The following is a 17,550-nucleotide window of genomic DNA, read 5'->3' on the forward strand; positions in this document are numbered from 1 at the left end:
TTCCCCACCTTGGCTTTTGCACCCTCAGAGCAAATGTCAACCCAGCAAAAAAAGACAATGAACACCTTAGTCTATAATAAAACCAGTTATGCTTGCAGACGTCCTTAAAGTGTCTTAGGGAACCCGCAGAGATCCTGGACATTCTGAGAACTGCTGGTGTAGGGTATGCTCCCGATTTTGTTGGGGCAAAAGGAGCAGCACTTAGTAGTCCATACAGTCTGGGCACAGGGGCAAAGAGAAAGGTGTGGAAGGACACATACCAAGATACCAAGCCTTTAATGCTGGTTATTTTAAGAGGGATAACCTGGAAGAAGAGGTAATAGAAACCATTAACCATTAGGATATATACTTTTTGCCCTTATAGATATCTTTATTTTTATAATTTGTTTTTAAAAATCTTATATATACATACATATCTTGTATTACTTTTTTTTTTCTTAAGTAGGCTCCACATCCAACATGAGGCTTGAACTCACAACCCTGAGAGCAAAAATTGCATGCTCTACTGACTGAGACAGTCAGATGCCTCATGTATTATCTTTTTTTTTTTTTTTTAAGCATTACTTTTATAAAAAGAAAGATTTGTAAAAGAAAAGTAAAAAGTTAAGTCTGGGGCCTTCCACACAGATTATATATTGTTCCATGAATTGGCTTTTTTTTTTTTTTTTAACGTTTACTTATTTATTGGGACTGGGGGAGAGGCAGAGAGAGAATCCCAAGCAGGCTCTGCACTGTCAGCACAGAGCCCAACCCAAACTGTGAGATCTCACAAACTGAGATCATAACCTGAGCAGAAATCAAAAGTCGATGTTTAACTAGGGACCCCTGAATTGGCTTTCTGTTCAAAATGCAAATGTCATTAATAAAATTAAACTAAAACCAAAAAAAAACTGTTAAAGAAAATGGTTAAGATTTGAAAGGTAGAAAAGATGGGACAAAGAACAAAAAAGCAAAAAAAAGCATGGATGTGGGAAGGGGGTTGGGGTATTTAAAGAATAAAAAGTAGAGGAGTCTAGGTAAGTCAGACAGCTCATGTTAGGTACTAAAAAGTGGGGCCAGATCTTGGAAAGCGTTAAACAAAAGGTCAAGGAATTTGAAGTTTATCTGGTGAATAAAACGAGAGCCACTTGAGGATACTGCTTGCTTAAATCCAACAGTTTAAACACAAGAGTATAAATTGAAGAATCAAAAAACTGAGGTTTCATGGAGGGAAGACTGAGACCGAACCTGGGCTTTAAAGAGTCAAACTAAAGGAAATGAAAAAGGAGGCAGGTTGAATTCTAAATAGAAGCTCATTCTAAAACAAAACGTCACACATGGGAATGGAAATGGCATGATCAGGAGATGGTGGGTGAGAGGGCTGATATAAAGTAAATGAGAGGAGGGGCGCCTGGTGGCTCCAGTTAAGCATCAGTTTGGTTCAGGTCATGATCTCACAGTTGTGAGTTTGAGCCCCACATCGGGCTCTGTGCTGACAGCTCAGAGCCTAGACTTCTTTGGATTCTTTATCTCCATCTCCCTCTGCCCATTCCCAGCTTGCATGTGCGCGCTCTCTCTCTCTCTCTCTCTCCCTCTCTCTCTCAAAAATAAATAAACATTAAAAAAATTTTTGGTGGGGGGGGGGCACCTGGGTGGCTCAGTTGGGTTAAGTGGCCGACTTCGGCTCAGGTCATGATCTCGCGGTCCATGAGTTCGAGCCCCGCGTCGGGCTCTGTGCTGACAGCTCAGAGCCTGGAGCCTGTTTCAGATTCTGTGTCTCCCTCTCTCTGACCCTCCCCCGTTCATGCTTTGTCTCTCTCTGTCTCAAAAATAAATAAGCGTTAAAAAAAATATTTTTTTTTAAATTTTTTTTAAGTAAATGAGGGGAGAATGTTCAGACCTTGAAACGCCAGTTAAGGAGTTTAATATCTGGCAGGTGGCACACATTCAGTAAATACTTGTTAATGAATGAATTCAAAGCAGTGTTTTAGGGCAATTAATCTGGCAGGATGAAAAGGTGAATTAGAAAGTGGAAACACTGGAGACGTGGGAAATCGGGAAAAAAAGGGTGCAATAACCCTGGCATGTGATAGAATTGGCTGAAACAGTGAGAAAGGAAGAGACTTATGCCAAATCCATTATCAAAGAATCAACATTTGGGAATTTGCTGATGGGGGAGGGGTAAAGGGTTAAAGTAAAAAATAATTTGGGGCTCCTGGGTGGCTCAGTCTGTTAAGTGTCCAACTTTGGCTCAGGTCATGATCTCATGGTTCATGGGTTTGAGCTGCACGTCGGACTGTACTGGCAGCATGGGGCCTGCTTGGCATCCTCTGTCTCCCTCTCTTTCCACCTCTCCCTCGCTCATGCACACTCACTCTCTCAAAAATAAACATTAAAAAAAAAAACTCTTAAAAAAATAATTCAACACTTTATTTTAGTAATTCCAACCTTGAGAATTTAGCATAAGGAAATACCTCCAACAGGAAAAAAAACAAAAAGGAAAAAAAGGAATTGACAGTGAAAATTATGGCATTATCTAAAAAGAGCTAAAAATTAAAAACAAGCTTCAAGTCCAGTTATATAGGAATGGTGTATAACACATCCACATCCATTGCAAATGATAACAGGGTCGCCTGGCTGGCTCATTCAGTAGAGTGTACAACCCTTGATCTCAGGGTCAAGAGTTAGAGCCCCACATTTAGTGTACAGATTACTTAAAAATAAATAATCTTTAAAGAGACAGGATGTAATTCTTAAAAATGATAAAATTTTAAATCATGTAATGCGACATAATGTAAACCATAATGAAATTATATAAATATACTATGATTTCAATTATTAAATGTTACGCATATTTTTAAATATTTATTTGAGAGAGAGAGAGAGAGCATGAACTAGCAAGGGAGGGGCACAGAGAGAGAGAATCCCAAGCAGGCTCCACACTGAGCATTGAGCCTGACTTGGGCTCAATCTCAAGAACCATGAGATCATGATCTGAGTCAAAACCAAGAGCTGGACACTTAACCGACTGAGCCACCCAGGCGTCCCATTAAAAATAAAATCTTTAGGGGCACCTGGGTGGCTCAGTCGGTTAAGCGTCCAACTTCAGCCCAAGTCATGATCTCGAGGTTCACGAGTTCGGTCCCCGCATCAGGCCCGCGCCGACAGCTCAGAGCCTGGAACCTGCTTTAGATTCTGTCTCCCTCTCTCTCTCTGCCCCTCCCCCGCTCACACTCCGTCTCTTTCTCTTGCTCTCAAAAATTAAAACATTAAAAGAAAAATTTTTAATAAAATCTTTAAAAAAGATCAAATTTTAGGTTTCAAACCTGAATGGGTTGGAGAATGGGTACACGATGAGAGTGAAAATACTTTTGACCTGGTAATTATTATAAAGATTTTGTGGAAGACACAGATCTGTTGTAATCTTTGGAAGATAAGCAGGATTTAGACAGGTGGAGGTGGGGAGTGTGGTTACAAGAAAAGAAAGGGAAGTATTTCAGGAATATGGGACAATATACGCAAAGGGACAAATGAGACTAGTCAGGACCCTGCTAAAAATTCTTTCTGGATTCCTACTGTCCTCAGGGTATTTACCTGGAGGACAGGACTACACACAAAAGGCCAATCCTCTCAGCTACTAGTCACTCACACTCTGCTCCAGCTGACTGAAATACTCACAAATCTCACCAGACCTGTGTCTCTATTTTCTATGCCTTTTTGCTTTTGCTTCCTTTGGCCTGGAACAGGCTTTCCTTGATTCTTATCTTAGTTAATTCCTGTTGGTCTTTAAAGGTCAAGTTCAAGTATAAACTCCAATTCAGTTCCTCCTTCCCACCCCAGGCCCTTTGTATACAACACCTGTTTTGGCCTTTATCATGCTCTGATGTTTAACATAATTGTGTACTTCCTTGAGCACTGGGACTTTGTCTTTGATCTCTGAAGCAAAGGGCCTGGCGCATAGAAGACTGTAATTAAGTCAAATTAATAAATAAATAGGGGTTCCTGGCTGGCTTGGTTGGTAGAGCGTGTGACTCTTGATCTCAGGGTTGTAAATTCAAGCCCCACATTGGGTGTAGAGATTAAGAGATTACTTAAAAATAACATTTTCAGGACCCCTGGGTGGCTCAGTCAGTTCAGCCTCCGACTTCACCTCAGGTCATGATCTCAAGGTTCGAGCCCCACATCAGGCTCCATACTGACAGTGCAGAGTCTGCTTGGGATTCTCTCTCTCCCTCCCTTCCTCTTTACCCTTTCCCCATGCTCTCTCAAAATAAATAAACTTTAAAAAAATAAAATAAAATCTTTATGGGCACCTGGATGGCTCAGTTGGTTGAGCATCCAATTCTTAGTTTCAGCTCAGGTCATGATATCACTGTTCATGGATTTGAGCCCCATGTCAGGCTTTGGACTGACAGTGCGGAATCTACTTGGGATTCTTTCTCCGTCTCTCTCTCTGCCCCTCCCCCCACTTGTATTCTCTCTCTCTCTCTCTCTCAAAAAATAAATATTAAAGATAAATATTAAAAAATAAATAAGTAAAATCTTAAAAAAATATTTTAAATAAGTAAATTTAAGTATCATATTAGAGAACAAGAACCTAGAATATTTTGGGCAAAAAGCACATGTAATGGGCAAAGAGACTAGAAGTAAATTAGTCAGAATATGAAAAGTAACCAATCTTCTCTGGAGTTTGGACTTAAGCTTCAGACCGTAGAAGAGCACTGAAGGCCAAAAACAGAGTACAGACGATATGCTCAAAGCAATGCTTTCAGATTAACCTCAAAATGTGTAATATAAACTAAAGGTAGAAAAAATGAAAATAGCTAAAATAGAGAAAAACTGATTTAGATGGTCTCTGTGGGTACTGAAAGGAAAATGAAAGAGAAATTCATTGTGAAGAACAAGTCAACAGACTTGAAGACTGTTGAGATTTGACTGCCAAGATTTGAATTAGACGAAATAATTGAAACAGTGCCACCGTGGGTTTGATCTGGTGCTTTTCACATGTATGCTCTTATTTTCACAACATACCTGTGGGTAAATAGGGCATATGGTAATAATATTTCTTCACACGTGGATTTTAAATGTTTATTGAGCCACTTGGGTGTTGTGCCAGGCACTGTAACAGGAGCTAGGGATACAACAATGAATAAAGAAAATGGTCTTGCCTTTTTGTAGCATACATTCTAGTGAGGAAGAAAGGTAATAAATAAGAACACAAATAAATAATTACAGTATCACTCTTGAATGTGCAAAATTTAGAGAATAAAAATCACTGATATGAAGAAAGCCCAACACCTGAAACTAATATAACACTGTATGTTAATTATACTGGAATTTAAAAAAAACACACACGAAGTCCAGAGAAGATGACAACTTTGTGAAAATAACTAATTCAATTCTAGACAGGCAGTGTCTTATGTGAAATTAAGGAGAAAAGGACAATGCTCCAAACGTATATTTAAGAAAAATGCACAAAGATTATAGCTGAAGACTTAAGATTAATAAAGATGGAAAATGAGGAAAAACAGGTCAGAAGTTTCTTGAATGGCCATCCTAACTGGAAGCCCTGCGATCCAAACAGCCAACTGTCACAAAGAAGCATCTATTTTATGTTCTCTTGGTTCCATTCTCTGGCCTTCACGGTATCCAAAGGTAAAGTCAAAAAGAAGGGAGTGGTTTGGAGATTCCTACCCATAGAAATAAAAAACAAGGGCAGAATATCAGGATTTTCAGGTAACCCCCTTGAGAAAGTCAGAAACTACAGATTAGAGATTGCTATAAGAACTTGGTAAACTTACTTTCTCACATTTGCTATTTGGTAATCCTTAATCTGTTGCCTTAAACTGTAAAGGGCCTTGTTTTCAGGGGTGGCAGGAAAACAGTGAAGAGACAGGACAGGAAGCAAGGCTTGCTGGGAGAACTCTAAGGGGTTATGTGGAAGTGACTGTTAAAGGTGTGTTGAATCCCTGGGACCTGCTCAAATAAGAAAGGAGATCTACAAGACAGAGCTGAGCCTAGGGGTGATCTCAGGGCCAACAATTATTATAACGCCTAGATGTGGTTTCTAACACCTAGAGAAAATGTAGAAAGAGAAGATCCAATTTGGAGGAATGAGCCTGGAAAAACAGTCATGATCATCTTCCTCAACAAGGAAAAGGTGTTGGCAGCAACAGAAAATAACAATTCTAGAAAAGAACCAGGAGAGTGTTATGCCATGAAGACCAAAAGAGTTTTAAGGGCAGGTGGTAAACAGTATTGAATAGTGCACAGAGATTAAGGAAAAGGAGAACTGAGAAGAAAAAGATACTGATATTGGCGATTTGCATTTTCTAGTTATCTCCAAGAATATAGCCTCAGAAAAGTACAAATTAATGAAATGTAATAAACACTGGAAGCCTCCTAGGACACAAGTACCCTACTAAGTGATACAGGGATTATCAAGATTGAGTAAAATGGTCCCTACTTTCAAGAAATTTACAGTCTAAGTAAGGGGAAGGGTAGGCAAGTTAGGCAAACAAAGAATAAAACAAAAATATAAATGTCTTAGGTATCTTAAGAGACACTGATACATACTGGTAACAAATTTCAAGAGAATAAATAATCACATCCTGTTTGATGGGGGAAGGTAACAGAAAATCAAGAAAATCTTAGGGATTTGACATTAAATACTAGGTAGAAGTAGTAACAATAACAGTAACAAATCAGTGGCTGATATTTCTGCAGACAGAGAAAGGAAGGGAAAGGGCCTTCTAAGAGTAACAACAAATAAAATCATAGCAGTGGAAAACTCACAGTATGCTGAGAACAGTTAGGAAAGAGCATTTATTAATAAGTATCTACATTGCAATAAGAACTTTGCATACATTACCTTATTGAATCTAGACAATGGGTAGGTATTACCATCTCTAGCTGAGGTCAAGAGTCTTCAAGAAGTTAAATATATGTCCAAGACCACAAATGCACAATACTATTCCACCTTATACTACATAGTCCAGTTTCACTGGGAGTTATAAGCAGAGACCTAGTATGTGGTGATACTATACTGAAAAGTGGTTTGTGCTCATATTAAAGAGTAGTATCTAAGCTAATGGTACATATGTGAATTTCACAGTCAATTCCAAAAAGAGAGTAGCAGCTACCATTGTGTGCCTCCTTAATGCTCAGGACAGGGCTGTGTTTATATACATGACTTATTTCACTTTCATAACTCCATGAAGGATTATTCTAGTTTTAATAAAGTTTATTTATTTATTCTGAAAGAGAGAGAGAAAGGGAGAGAATCCCAAGCAGGTTCCATGCTGTCATCACAGAGCCCGGTGTGGGGCTTGAACTCACAAACTGTGAGATCATGACCTGAGCTGAAACCAAGAGTCATATGCTTAACTGACTGAGCCACCCAGGTGCCCCTGGATTATTCTAGTTTTAGAGATGATGAGAAATTTAATAGCCTGCCCAAAGTTACAAAGTCAGCAAACTGCAGAATTCAAACCCAGGCTGTAGGTTTGTTCCAAAGGTTGTGCATTTTACACTGTTATTGCATACTGTGTTATAAACAAACAAAAAATACAAAAAAGGCCAACCATACTAATAAAGAAAATATAAATATAAAATATAATTTTCATCTGTCAAAGTAGTAAAATTTTTGGAGATGATAATAGCAATGCAGTCAAAGATGTGGTTAAACCAGCATAGTCATATATTATTGGTCGTAAAAGTCTTTAGAAAGCAATTTGGCTTAACATAGCAAGATAACATAAGGTAATCCTATCTTTTACCAGCATTTCCCAAAGCTTTTGTTATACAAGACACTTCTGGAAAACACTTCCATAAGATAGTAACAAGAGTTACCCCCCAAAATTGTTAAATAAGTGGGCAATTCTGGGTTAAACATAGAAAAAAAGGGGGGGGACCCAGGTGGCTCAGTTGGTTAAGCATCAACTCTTGATCTCAGCTCAGGTCACGATCCCACAGCTCATGGGATTGAGCTGTCAGGCTCTGTGCTGACAGCAAAGAACCTGCTTGGGATTTTCTTCCTCTCTCTGTCCCTCCTCCCCTGCTTGTGCTCTCCCTCTCTCTCTCTCTTAGAAAGAAAGAAAGAAAAAAAGAAAAAGAGAAAGAAAGAAAGAAAGAAAGAAAGAAAGAAAGAAAGAAAGAAAGAAAGAAAGAAAGAAAAGGAAAAGAAAGAGGAAGGGAGGGAGGGAGGGAGGGAGGGAGGGAGGAAGGAAGGAAGGAAGGAAGAAAGGAAATTTGTTCTTAGGCAAGACTTAAATGAGGAGTTAATGTGTTCTTATTCGTGTGAGTATCCACAATGGGAATGTGATCCATAGTATTTCCCAAATTTATTTGACCAAAGGAACCTTATTTTTATTTTGTTATTTTGTGTTTACTTATTTTGCAGTACATCTCACAAGACTACTAAGCATTCTGAGAATCATATTTTGGGAAACAGCCATTTGGTATGATCCCAATTATGTAAAATATAGATATGCTACATATGTACACAGACAGAAAAACTAAAAAGAAGTGTAACTGTAGTTATCTTTGGGTTCTGGAATTTCCAAACATGCATGTGACTTCTATTTTATACTACTTACAAAAACATTTTCCAAGTTAGCTACAATCAACATGAATTAATAAATAAATAAATGTTTGAACCCCCCCAACCCAGTAATTCTACTTCTGGGAACTCAATCCTAAGACAATGACCTAAATGCAGGCAAAAATTTATGCACAAAAATGTTCATGGAGTTCTTGTAACAAAAATTCTGGAAACAATCTAAAAGCCCAGTAACAGAGGCACCTGGATGGCTCAGTCAGTTGAGTGTCTGACTCGTGGCTTCGGCCGAGGTCATGATCTCACAGTTTGTGAGTTCAAGTCCCGCATCAGGCTCTGTGATGACAGCACAGAGCCTGCTTAGGATTCTCCTTCTCCCTCTCCCTCTCTCTCTCTGTCTCTCTCTGTCCCTCCCCCACTCTCTCAAAATAAATAAATAAACTTAAAAAAATTAAAAAATAAAAGTCCACTGACAGATGAAACATGAGAGGGTACATGCCCAAACAGTAAAACTCTGCCAATAATTTTAAAAATATTTAGAGTTTTTATAAGAATTTTTTTTTCAACGTTTATTTATTTTTGGGACAGAGAGAGACAGAGCATGAACGGGGGAGGGGCAGAGAGAGAGGGAGACACAGAATCGGAAACAGGCTCCAGGCTCTGAGCCATCAGCCCAGAGCCCGATGCGGGGCTCGAACTCACGGACCGCGAGATCGTGACCTGGCTGAAGTCGGACGCTTAACCGACTGCGCCACCCAGGCGCCCCTTAGAGTTTTTAATAACAAGAAAAAATATTTATGTCATAAGGTTAAATGAATAGGCAAAATGTAGGTGTATATACCATCAAATTCAAAAACGTTTTAAAAATGTACAGAAAAAATAAAGACCAGAAAGATATGTGCCAAAGTAAACAGTAGACTCTGGGTGGATGAATTATATTGAGCAAATATTACATAAGTAAATCTATACTTAAGGAACAGTAATCTGGCAACAGTGTGCCAAATGAACTGGAACAGAGAGAGACTGGAGACAGGACAAGTATTTAGGAGGTCACAGCAATATTTGCAGGATAAAGGAAAATGGAATTTGATCAGGCATGCAGAATGACCCAAGTACTATGCTTGATATTTTGCATTTATCTCTTCTAATCCATATAATAATCCTTATATAACAGTAATTATTACAGAACTATTTGCCAGGCACTTTCTTAAAAAATTTTTTTTTTCAGCGTTTATTTATTTTTGGGACAGAGAGAGACAGAGCATGAACGGGGGAGGGGCAGAGAGAGAGGGAGACACAGAATCGGAAACAGGCTCCAGGCTCTGAGCCATCAGCCCAGAGCCTGACGCGGGGCTCGAACTCACGGACCGCGAGATCGTGACCTGGCTGAAGTCGGACGCTTAACCAACTGCGCCACCCAGGCGCCCCTGCCAGGCACTTTCTATGTGCCAAACATATACATTATTTCATTTAAATTTTAATTCTCTCAATAATCCTATGTTGTAGGAGTCATTACTCCGAATTCATTGATGAGAAAACTAAGGCTTAGTTTCCCAAGTCTTAAAATTCCCAAGGCCTGGGGTGCCTGAGTGGCTCAGTTGGTTAAGTGTCAGACTTCCACCCAGGTCATGATCTCACACTTTGTGAGTTCAAGCTCCACATTGGGCTCTCTGCTCTCAGCGCAGAGTCTGCTTCAAATCCTCAGTCCCTCTCTCTCTGCCTCTCCCCACCCCCTCTCTCTTTTTCTCTCTCTCAAAATAAATAAACTCAAAAACAAATAGATATACAGATAAATAAAATACCTTCTTTACAAAAAAAATTGCCAGGGCACCTGGGTGGCTCAGTCGGTTAAGTGTCCGACTTCGGCTCAGGTCGTGATCTTGTGGTCCGTGAATTCAAGCCCCACATCAGGCTCTGTACTGACAGCTCAGAGCCTGGAGCCCACTTCGGATTCTGTGTCTCCCTCTCTCTCAAAAATAATAAACATAAAAAAAAAAAAATTCCCCAAGGCCATATACCTAACAAGTACTGAAGATGAGATAAGGATAATAGCAGTAGGAATAGAATGATATTTTGACAATTGGTATGTGGTGGAGGATGGGGAACAAGAGAGGAATAAAAGATGATACCACAAATATAACAATATCTAGTGCTTGCATCTTGGTTTCTTGAGACTATTCTTCAGTAACAGGAACAAGGGCTCCTTGGAGAAATGTCTGATTCTAGGACTGGGATAGGAAAGATAAAAGATAAGCCTGGAGCATATTCTAGATACAAGAAAGTAAAGAAGAGCTAAAAACAAAAACAAAAACAAAAATCTACACTGGTGGGGGTATGTCAAAGGGACACAGAGCCAACTAAAAGAGCTCCCAATGTCCAAAGCTGGAACATTTAGAGCAATAAAATAAATAGTATTAGATTATAACCCAAAGTCCATATTGATACAAGTAAATGATTGAATAAATGGAGAAGAGATAAATCTGCAGAAATATTCCAAATAACATATGTAAATACTCCATCCTTAAGGAAGGAAACGTAAGTATAGGCTGTGAATAGACACTTTCTTCTAAAGACTATAGTATAGAAAAGAGAAGGAAAAAAGGATAACTTTATACTGGAGAAAGCTTACAAATACGACTTCAGCCAGGTGACCACAATCATGGTCAATATCAACAGTAAAAACATTATGATATTGTACCCTTGATATGATGAAAATGTCACTTTTCCTCTGTGATTGTCCCCAAAAAACACATAACCCCAATCTAATCATGAGAAAAACATCAGATAAATTCCAATAGAGACGCATCCTATAAAATACTTGATTAGCACTCCTCAAAATTCCTCATCAAAAACAAGTAAAATCTGAGAAACTATCACAGCTAATGGGAGCTTAAGGAGACATGAGAACTAAAAGTAATAGGGTACCCAGGATGGGATCTTGGAACAGAAAAAAAAAAAATTAGGTAAAAACTAAGGAAATCTGGGACACCTGGCTGGCTCAATGGGAAGAGCATGCAACTCTTGATCTCAGAGCTGTTAAGTTTGAGACCTATGTTGGGTGTAGAAATTACTTAAAAATAAAATCTTGGGGCACTTGGCTAGCTCAGTCGATTAAGCATCTGATTCTTTTTTTTTAATTTTTTTTTTTCAACGTTTATTTATTTTTGGGACAGAGAGAGACAGAGCATGAACGGGGGAGGGGCAGAGAGAGAGGGAGACACAGAATCGGAAACAGGCTCCAGGCTCTGAGCCATCAGCCCAGAGCCCGACGCGAGGCTCGAACTCACGGACCGCGAGATCGTGACCTGGCTGAAGTCGGACGCTTAACCAACTGCGCCACCGAGGCGCCCCTAAGCATCTGATTCTTGACTTCAGCTCAGATCATGATCTCACTGTCCTGAGATTGAACCCCGCATCAGGCTCCGTGCTGAGCATGGAGCCTGCTTCGTATTCTCTCGTTTTCCCTCTGCCCCTCTCCCCAGCTCACGCTCTAAAAATAAATAGGGACACCTGGGTGACTCAGTCGGTTAGGTGTCTGACTCTTGATTTCAGCTCAGGTCAGATCTCACGGTTTGTTGGATAGAGCCTTGTGTTGAACTCTGCGCTGACAGAGTGAAGCCAGCTTGGGATCATCTCTCTCCGTCTCTGCCCCTCCCCTGCTTGCACACACTATGTGTGCACACATGTGTGTGCACACAGGTGCACTCTCTCTCTCAAAATAAACATTTTTTTTTAAATAAGAAAAAAAAAATAAAAGGGGCGCCTGGGTGGCTCAGTCGGTTGAGCGTCCGACTTTGGCTCAGGTCATGATCTCCCCGTTTGTGAGTTCAAGCCCTGTGTCGGGCTCTGTGCTCAGAGCCTGGAGCGTGCTTCAAAGTCTGTGTCTCCTCCTCTCTCTGCCCCTCCCATGCTCATGCTCTGTCTCTGTCTCTCAATAATAAAGAAACGTTAAAAATTTTTTGAAAAATAAAAATAATTTTTAAATAAAATGAAATCTTTAAAATATAAGGAAATCTGAATGATGTATGGACTTTAGTCAATAATAATGGCATCAATATTGGTTCATTAACTGCAATAATGGTACCATACTAATGTAAGATGTTAATAATAAGGGAAACTGAATATATGGGAATTGTCTATCATTTTCTCAAGTTTTCTATAAATCTAAAATTGTTCTAAAAAATAAAGTCTATTTAAAATTAAAAAGAGATGGTACAAAAAATTGATCTTGGGTTGGCTAGGACGAGGATGCCATTAACGAAATAAGGAAAAAATGATATTGATTTTGGGCAAATTGAATTTAAGGTGTGACAGTATATTCAAGAATAAAAGTTATTCACCAATCTATTAGAAAAGGGAAATAGCAACTAAGGAGAGAGGTTGGTGCTAGAAACAAAACTGTAAAAAGCTAAAGGACAAGTAAGAGTGAGAAAATGAAAACAGTATGGGTAGACCTAATATTCAAGAAATCGGGCTGTGAACAGGAAAGAAACAAATGCTAGGCCTTGACTTTTCCATGAAATAGAAAGTGAAGACATCTGCTACAAGAGGGGGGAATTAAAAGGGAGGTCACAGAGTGCTGGAAAAGGTTGGGGAAAAGCCATGGTAGAATGTAAGCAAACCAAGAAAAAAGAATTTGAGAGAAGCCATGATCTTGGCAGAAGTTAACACTAAGTTATATTACACTGAATGTACAGGTTTTGCACTTTTTCACTAGCCATGTGCTGTGGGTGGTCTAGACACGGAAGCCAAAAAAATAGGTGATGAGCATGATTCAAGATAACAGAAGTGCTTGCCAAACACAGAAGATCAAAATGAATGAAGCAAACAATGAAGACAGTATCAAAGTGGCTGGTCACTAAGGTCTAGCAGAGCAGCATCAAAGATAGTCATGAAGGTACTGGTAGACTCAATGAAATGGGAAAAGTTAAGAACCTCAGAAGGGCAAAGTGGAATCTGTGGATGGGAAGGAGTGAAAAAGGTAACTAGTAAGGAGGCTAAAGTGATAAAGAGCACCTGAAGGGGAAGTAGCGTAATAGGTCCAGGTTGTAGTGATCTGATGTATAGCTACTTTAAAAATACAAAGGAAAGTCAACTGTCTTGTGCTGAGGAACTATAAGATCAGTACTTCAAAGATGCTGGAGACACTGAGAATAAGAGCAAGAAACAGTGGAGAAAAAAGTATGATGCAATAGGTCTGGGTCCTTATGGGCAATAAATGATGGCCCTGAAGTTTTAGAGACAATGCTCTAACTGCATGGCAATACCTTCACAGAGATTAGAGTGACGGTGGTAGGTCGATGATCTGGAAGTAGTAGGGGAAAGAAAAAAAGCAGTGTGATTCCTTCTCTTCTACATAGTCACAGAGAACAGAAGATACGTGTTTAAAGAAAATCGTTAATAAAAAAAAGTGTACTGGACGATGAGCAATATTTTCAAAGCACGTATTAAAGGAGCTGGTAGAAGAAGGACCTACTGAATAGAGAACAGAAGTTCTGTGTACCACTTTGAAATGTGAGGCTGAGGAGAAGTAGCAGAGAGACCTGGCTTGCCATAGGATACCATAGGAGAGGTGGACTGAGATGTAAGGAACATGGAAAGCAGCAAAGCAACAAATAAAGGGCACATTTTTAAAACAGACTGTATGTACCAACCACAGTATACACAATGTCACTTCTACAGAAGACTACACATACACAGTGAAGGCTACAAAAAACATTAACACCTTGCCTTGCACAGCATTTTATAAATTGCTTGCACATACGCTATCTTATTTAATGGTCACTAGGTAGATATCACTATGCCCATGTTTCTACAGATGAGGAAATAAGGATGGGACAAAACCAAAATGAAAATATTGACTCTCAGTTTTCAACACATAAACCTCCATACACAGTGGACACTTCATCTCAATCAGCCAGGCTGGAAATTCTTCTCTAGGCAGAATTTATAGTGGGTTCTATGAACTTGTCAGACGGCTTGAGAGGCCATTAGACACCTCTTGTTTGCCTTCTTCCACCTCAGATCCCTCAACTTTTATCACCATCACCACCAGAACAGTACAGAAAGGTGGTGCCATCAAAAAGAAAACTCAAGTTTAAAGTTATACTAGGTTACTGTTCCATTCACACCTCTGAACCTCAGTAACCCAACAATGAAGATGTGGGAGAGAATGGAAAAAGCATTATGCAGGAAGTCTACATAAAAGCAATGAGGAAGTCTTCAACAGATACAGTTTCAAGAATAGGAATTAAAATGGGGCTGGGGTAGGGCAGAAGGCAGGTACGGCTGAAAGATGGGGGAGGGGAACAGAAGAAAAGCAGGAATTGGAGGGAACTGAGAGTGTAAGAGCTCCCAAGCCTGGAGAAGCCAAAAGAGATACGAGATCTCCAGCTGCTGAAGAAAAGGTAAGGGCCTGTGAGGGTCCTGGAGCAGGAACCTGCACTGGAGGACCCCAGGGCTTGGGTGACCGGAAGCGGAGACCCCCAAACACGAGACCAGAAGGGGGCGCAGGTGACACCCCATAGGAGAGAATGAATGGGGAAGGCGGTCCGGAGGGCGGGGCAAAGGAGGGGCCCCGGGATGGGCGGGGCACAGACCCCTTTCCAAGTCCGAACCCCTGCCCCGAGAGCCCGGGGAGAAGCGGCTCCGCGCCTCCCGCACTCACCGCCGGTCTCGTCAGTTACATAGGGAGTCGCCATCTTGAAAACGCAAACCACTTCCGGCGTGAGCGGGCTGGGGTCCCGCCCCCCTCCCCACCGGAAGTGGAGTCCTGATCGTAGCCAGCCACCATTTTAGTCTTAAAGGGAGAGTACACCGTTTCATGAACGGAGAAGGAGGAAGAGAGTAGAAGCTAAAGACTTTCATAAAATAAAAGCCGCAGACTCTAGTACTGCCACTGAATCCAATATTGGGCGTCTGCTCCGTGTAAAACAGTCCTCTGGGCACCGAGAGAAGTTCTGGGGCACGGCTCCTCTCCGTCCAGGACCTTCGAGGGAAAAGGGGGCAAGGCCCACCTGCACCCCGAAAGTGGGGCTGATAAATGAGTTAGAGTATTCAGGCCCTAGCCTGCACCCGGGTCCCAGAACGGCTTCGGGACATGGGGCGGCCAAACTCCGGTAACGCACCAATCTTGTCAGGGACGAATGGAAGACCCCCAACTGACCCTCTCTTAGAAGGTGGAGAGGTCGAAATCGCGTGTCGATTGCCCTCGGCTACCCAGCTCAACCCTCGGGTCAGATCCGCGAAAGGGGCGTGCAAGGCAGGGGGTGCTGCTGTCCGGTCACCTGTCCCCGCAGCCTAAGGGCTGCCGGCGAATTCCACGACCGAGGAGGCGGCGGGCCGGGTTGGGCGGGCAGCCCTGGTTGGCCCTGCCCCTGGGGCGGCCCGGAGGATTCGGGCGGCGAAAAGACGATGGCCCAAGTTTGCTCTGGCCTTCGACCCCGGGAGCCTCCTTAGGCTGGGCCCCAGGGTCGGAGGGCAGGGTGAAGGCTTCTGGGCGGAGCCAGTTAATATTCTAATTAACCTCGTGTAGGTCTGGGCACTGAGGATCCAAAGCCCCGGGCAACTCGCCAATGGTCCGGGCTTGTACGGTCACTCCCTTTGCAGTCCTGCCCTGCCCCTTGCCTCCCTACTCTTTAGATGTACCCAAATGTTTTCCCTCCCCCGCTCTATGCAGCAGCCGTTGATCCTTGAGGGCTAAATCCTGCTAAACTCGTTTCCCCTGCAGCCTGGGAGGGACCGACTGCAGGTTCCTCTCCTCAGGTGTTGGCTCTGCCCTCTCCACGCTGCTCTTTCCTTATGGACTCTTTTACCTTCCTCCAAATCCCCCATTTTGGTTTAGGTTCATGTCCAACTGTACCTCTGGAACCCGTAGAGAGGGGCAAATATTACGATCTCCAACACTAGGCTGTATGCCTACTTAAAAAACAAAAAAGGTGAGAAAAGGAAAAAAAAAGTGAGAGCAATGACGGACTAGGAACTTCCTAAAGGGTTGACATGAAACTTTTGAAGTTTTCTCAGGTCTCAGCTTGTCTTCTAGTCTATGTTCCACCTTCCTGACTTCCACCAGAGGCCCAACTCAGAAGGTCTCAAAGAGACTCCTTTAAAAATTGATTTGCATTCAGGACACAACATTGCAGGTGTTGTAATGCTGCCATCCTTAACCCCTGCTCTCTTTCAACAGTTGTGCTTCAGCCTCACAGGATCAGCATCCTGTCCTTAGCCTTGTTACTAATGATTATTAGAGGTGAGAATGTGGGAGGAAGCCTTTAAAAACTAGAGGGATGTATTGGTCTCGACTACCTGAGAACTAGAACTAGTAGTAGTAGGCTGCTCAATGAATGGAATCCTAAAGTGGCCCCAGTTGACTACCCAGCACAACCCCCCCCCCCCAACCCCCACCATGCCCCCTGATGTCTTGCCTCAGCTCTGGGGTTGACAGGAAGTGAAACTCAGTTGTCTGCCCAGCAAACCTGCCTAGGACCCAGCCCCGGGCCCCGGATGTGCCCCCCCCACACACACACACATACACCCTGAGAAGGAAGAGGAGAAAGAAGAGCCTGGGGAGAACAAAGCTGTTGTTTTTTCCTTTTCCTTTGTTCATTGCGGTTTCTTTCTTTCTGATTTTTATGATGTGGTTGGTTAAAGAAATGAGCACCTGGAACAGTAGGCATTATACGCCTCCTCCTTAGAAGTTTCTGGGCCTTTCTTCCCCTCCCATCCCCACCAATAACTGACGAGGTATGATGGAGTAGAGATCCTAAAGAAGACACAAAGAAGCCTAGAGTATGACTGGTTTCACTTTATTCCTTATTAGAGATCACCCTATGCTCCACTTTGAAGTCTCAAAAAAAAAAAAAAAAGGTCTTTAGAGGAACAATTTAACTTCAAGCAAGGACATAACTGAGGATGATGGAATGAAAAACACAGGTCATATGTAGGATGGTATCACTGCTAGTGATATTTGCAAGGAAAGCTGAGTGCCTTAGGCTTGGTATCATTCCAGAATTTCT

General features: G+C 41.7%; 1 protein-coding gene across 1 annotated transcript in view; it reads right to left on the minus strand.

Annotated features, from left to right (window-relative positions):
* Positions 1-16,099, minus strand: part of PYM1 (PYM homolog 1, exon junction complex associated factor) — a 19,682-nt gene extending 3,583 nt beyond the window's left edge. Inside the window, exon 1 of the mRNA XM_045463603.1 lies at positions 15,204-16,099. Coding sequence (XP_045319559.1) covers positions 15,204-15,237 — 34 coding nt within the window. The 5' untranslated portion in view covers positions 15,238-16,099. The remainder of the gene's footprint in view (positions 1-15,203) is intronic.
* Between the last annotated feature and the right edge of the window lie 1,451 nt (positions 16,100-17,550).

This window comes from Leopardus geoffroyi, chromosome B4 (assembly GCF_018350155.1).
Source record: "Leopardus geoffroyi isolate Oge1 chromosome B4, O.geoffroyi_Oge1_pat1.0, whole genome shotgun sequence".
NCBI classification, from domain to species: Eukaryota; Metazoa; Chordata; class Mammalia; order Carnivora; family Felidae; genus Leopardus; species Leopardus geoffroyi.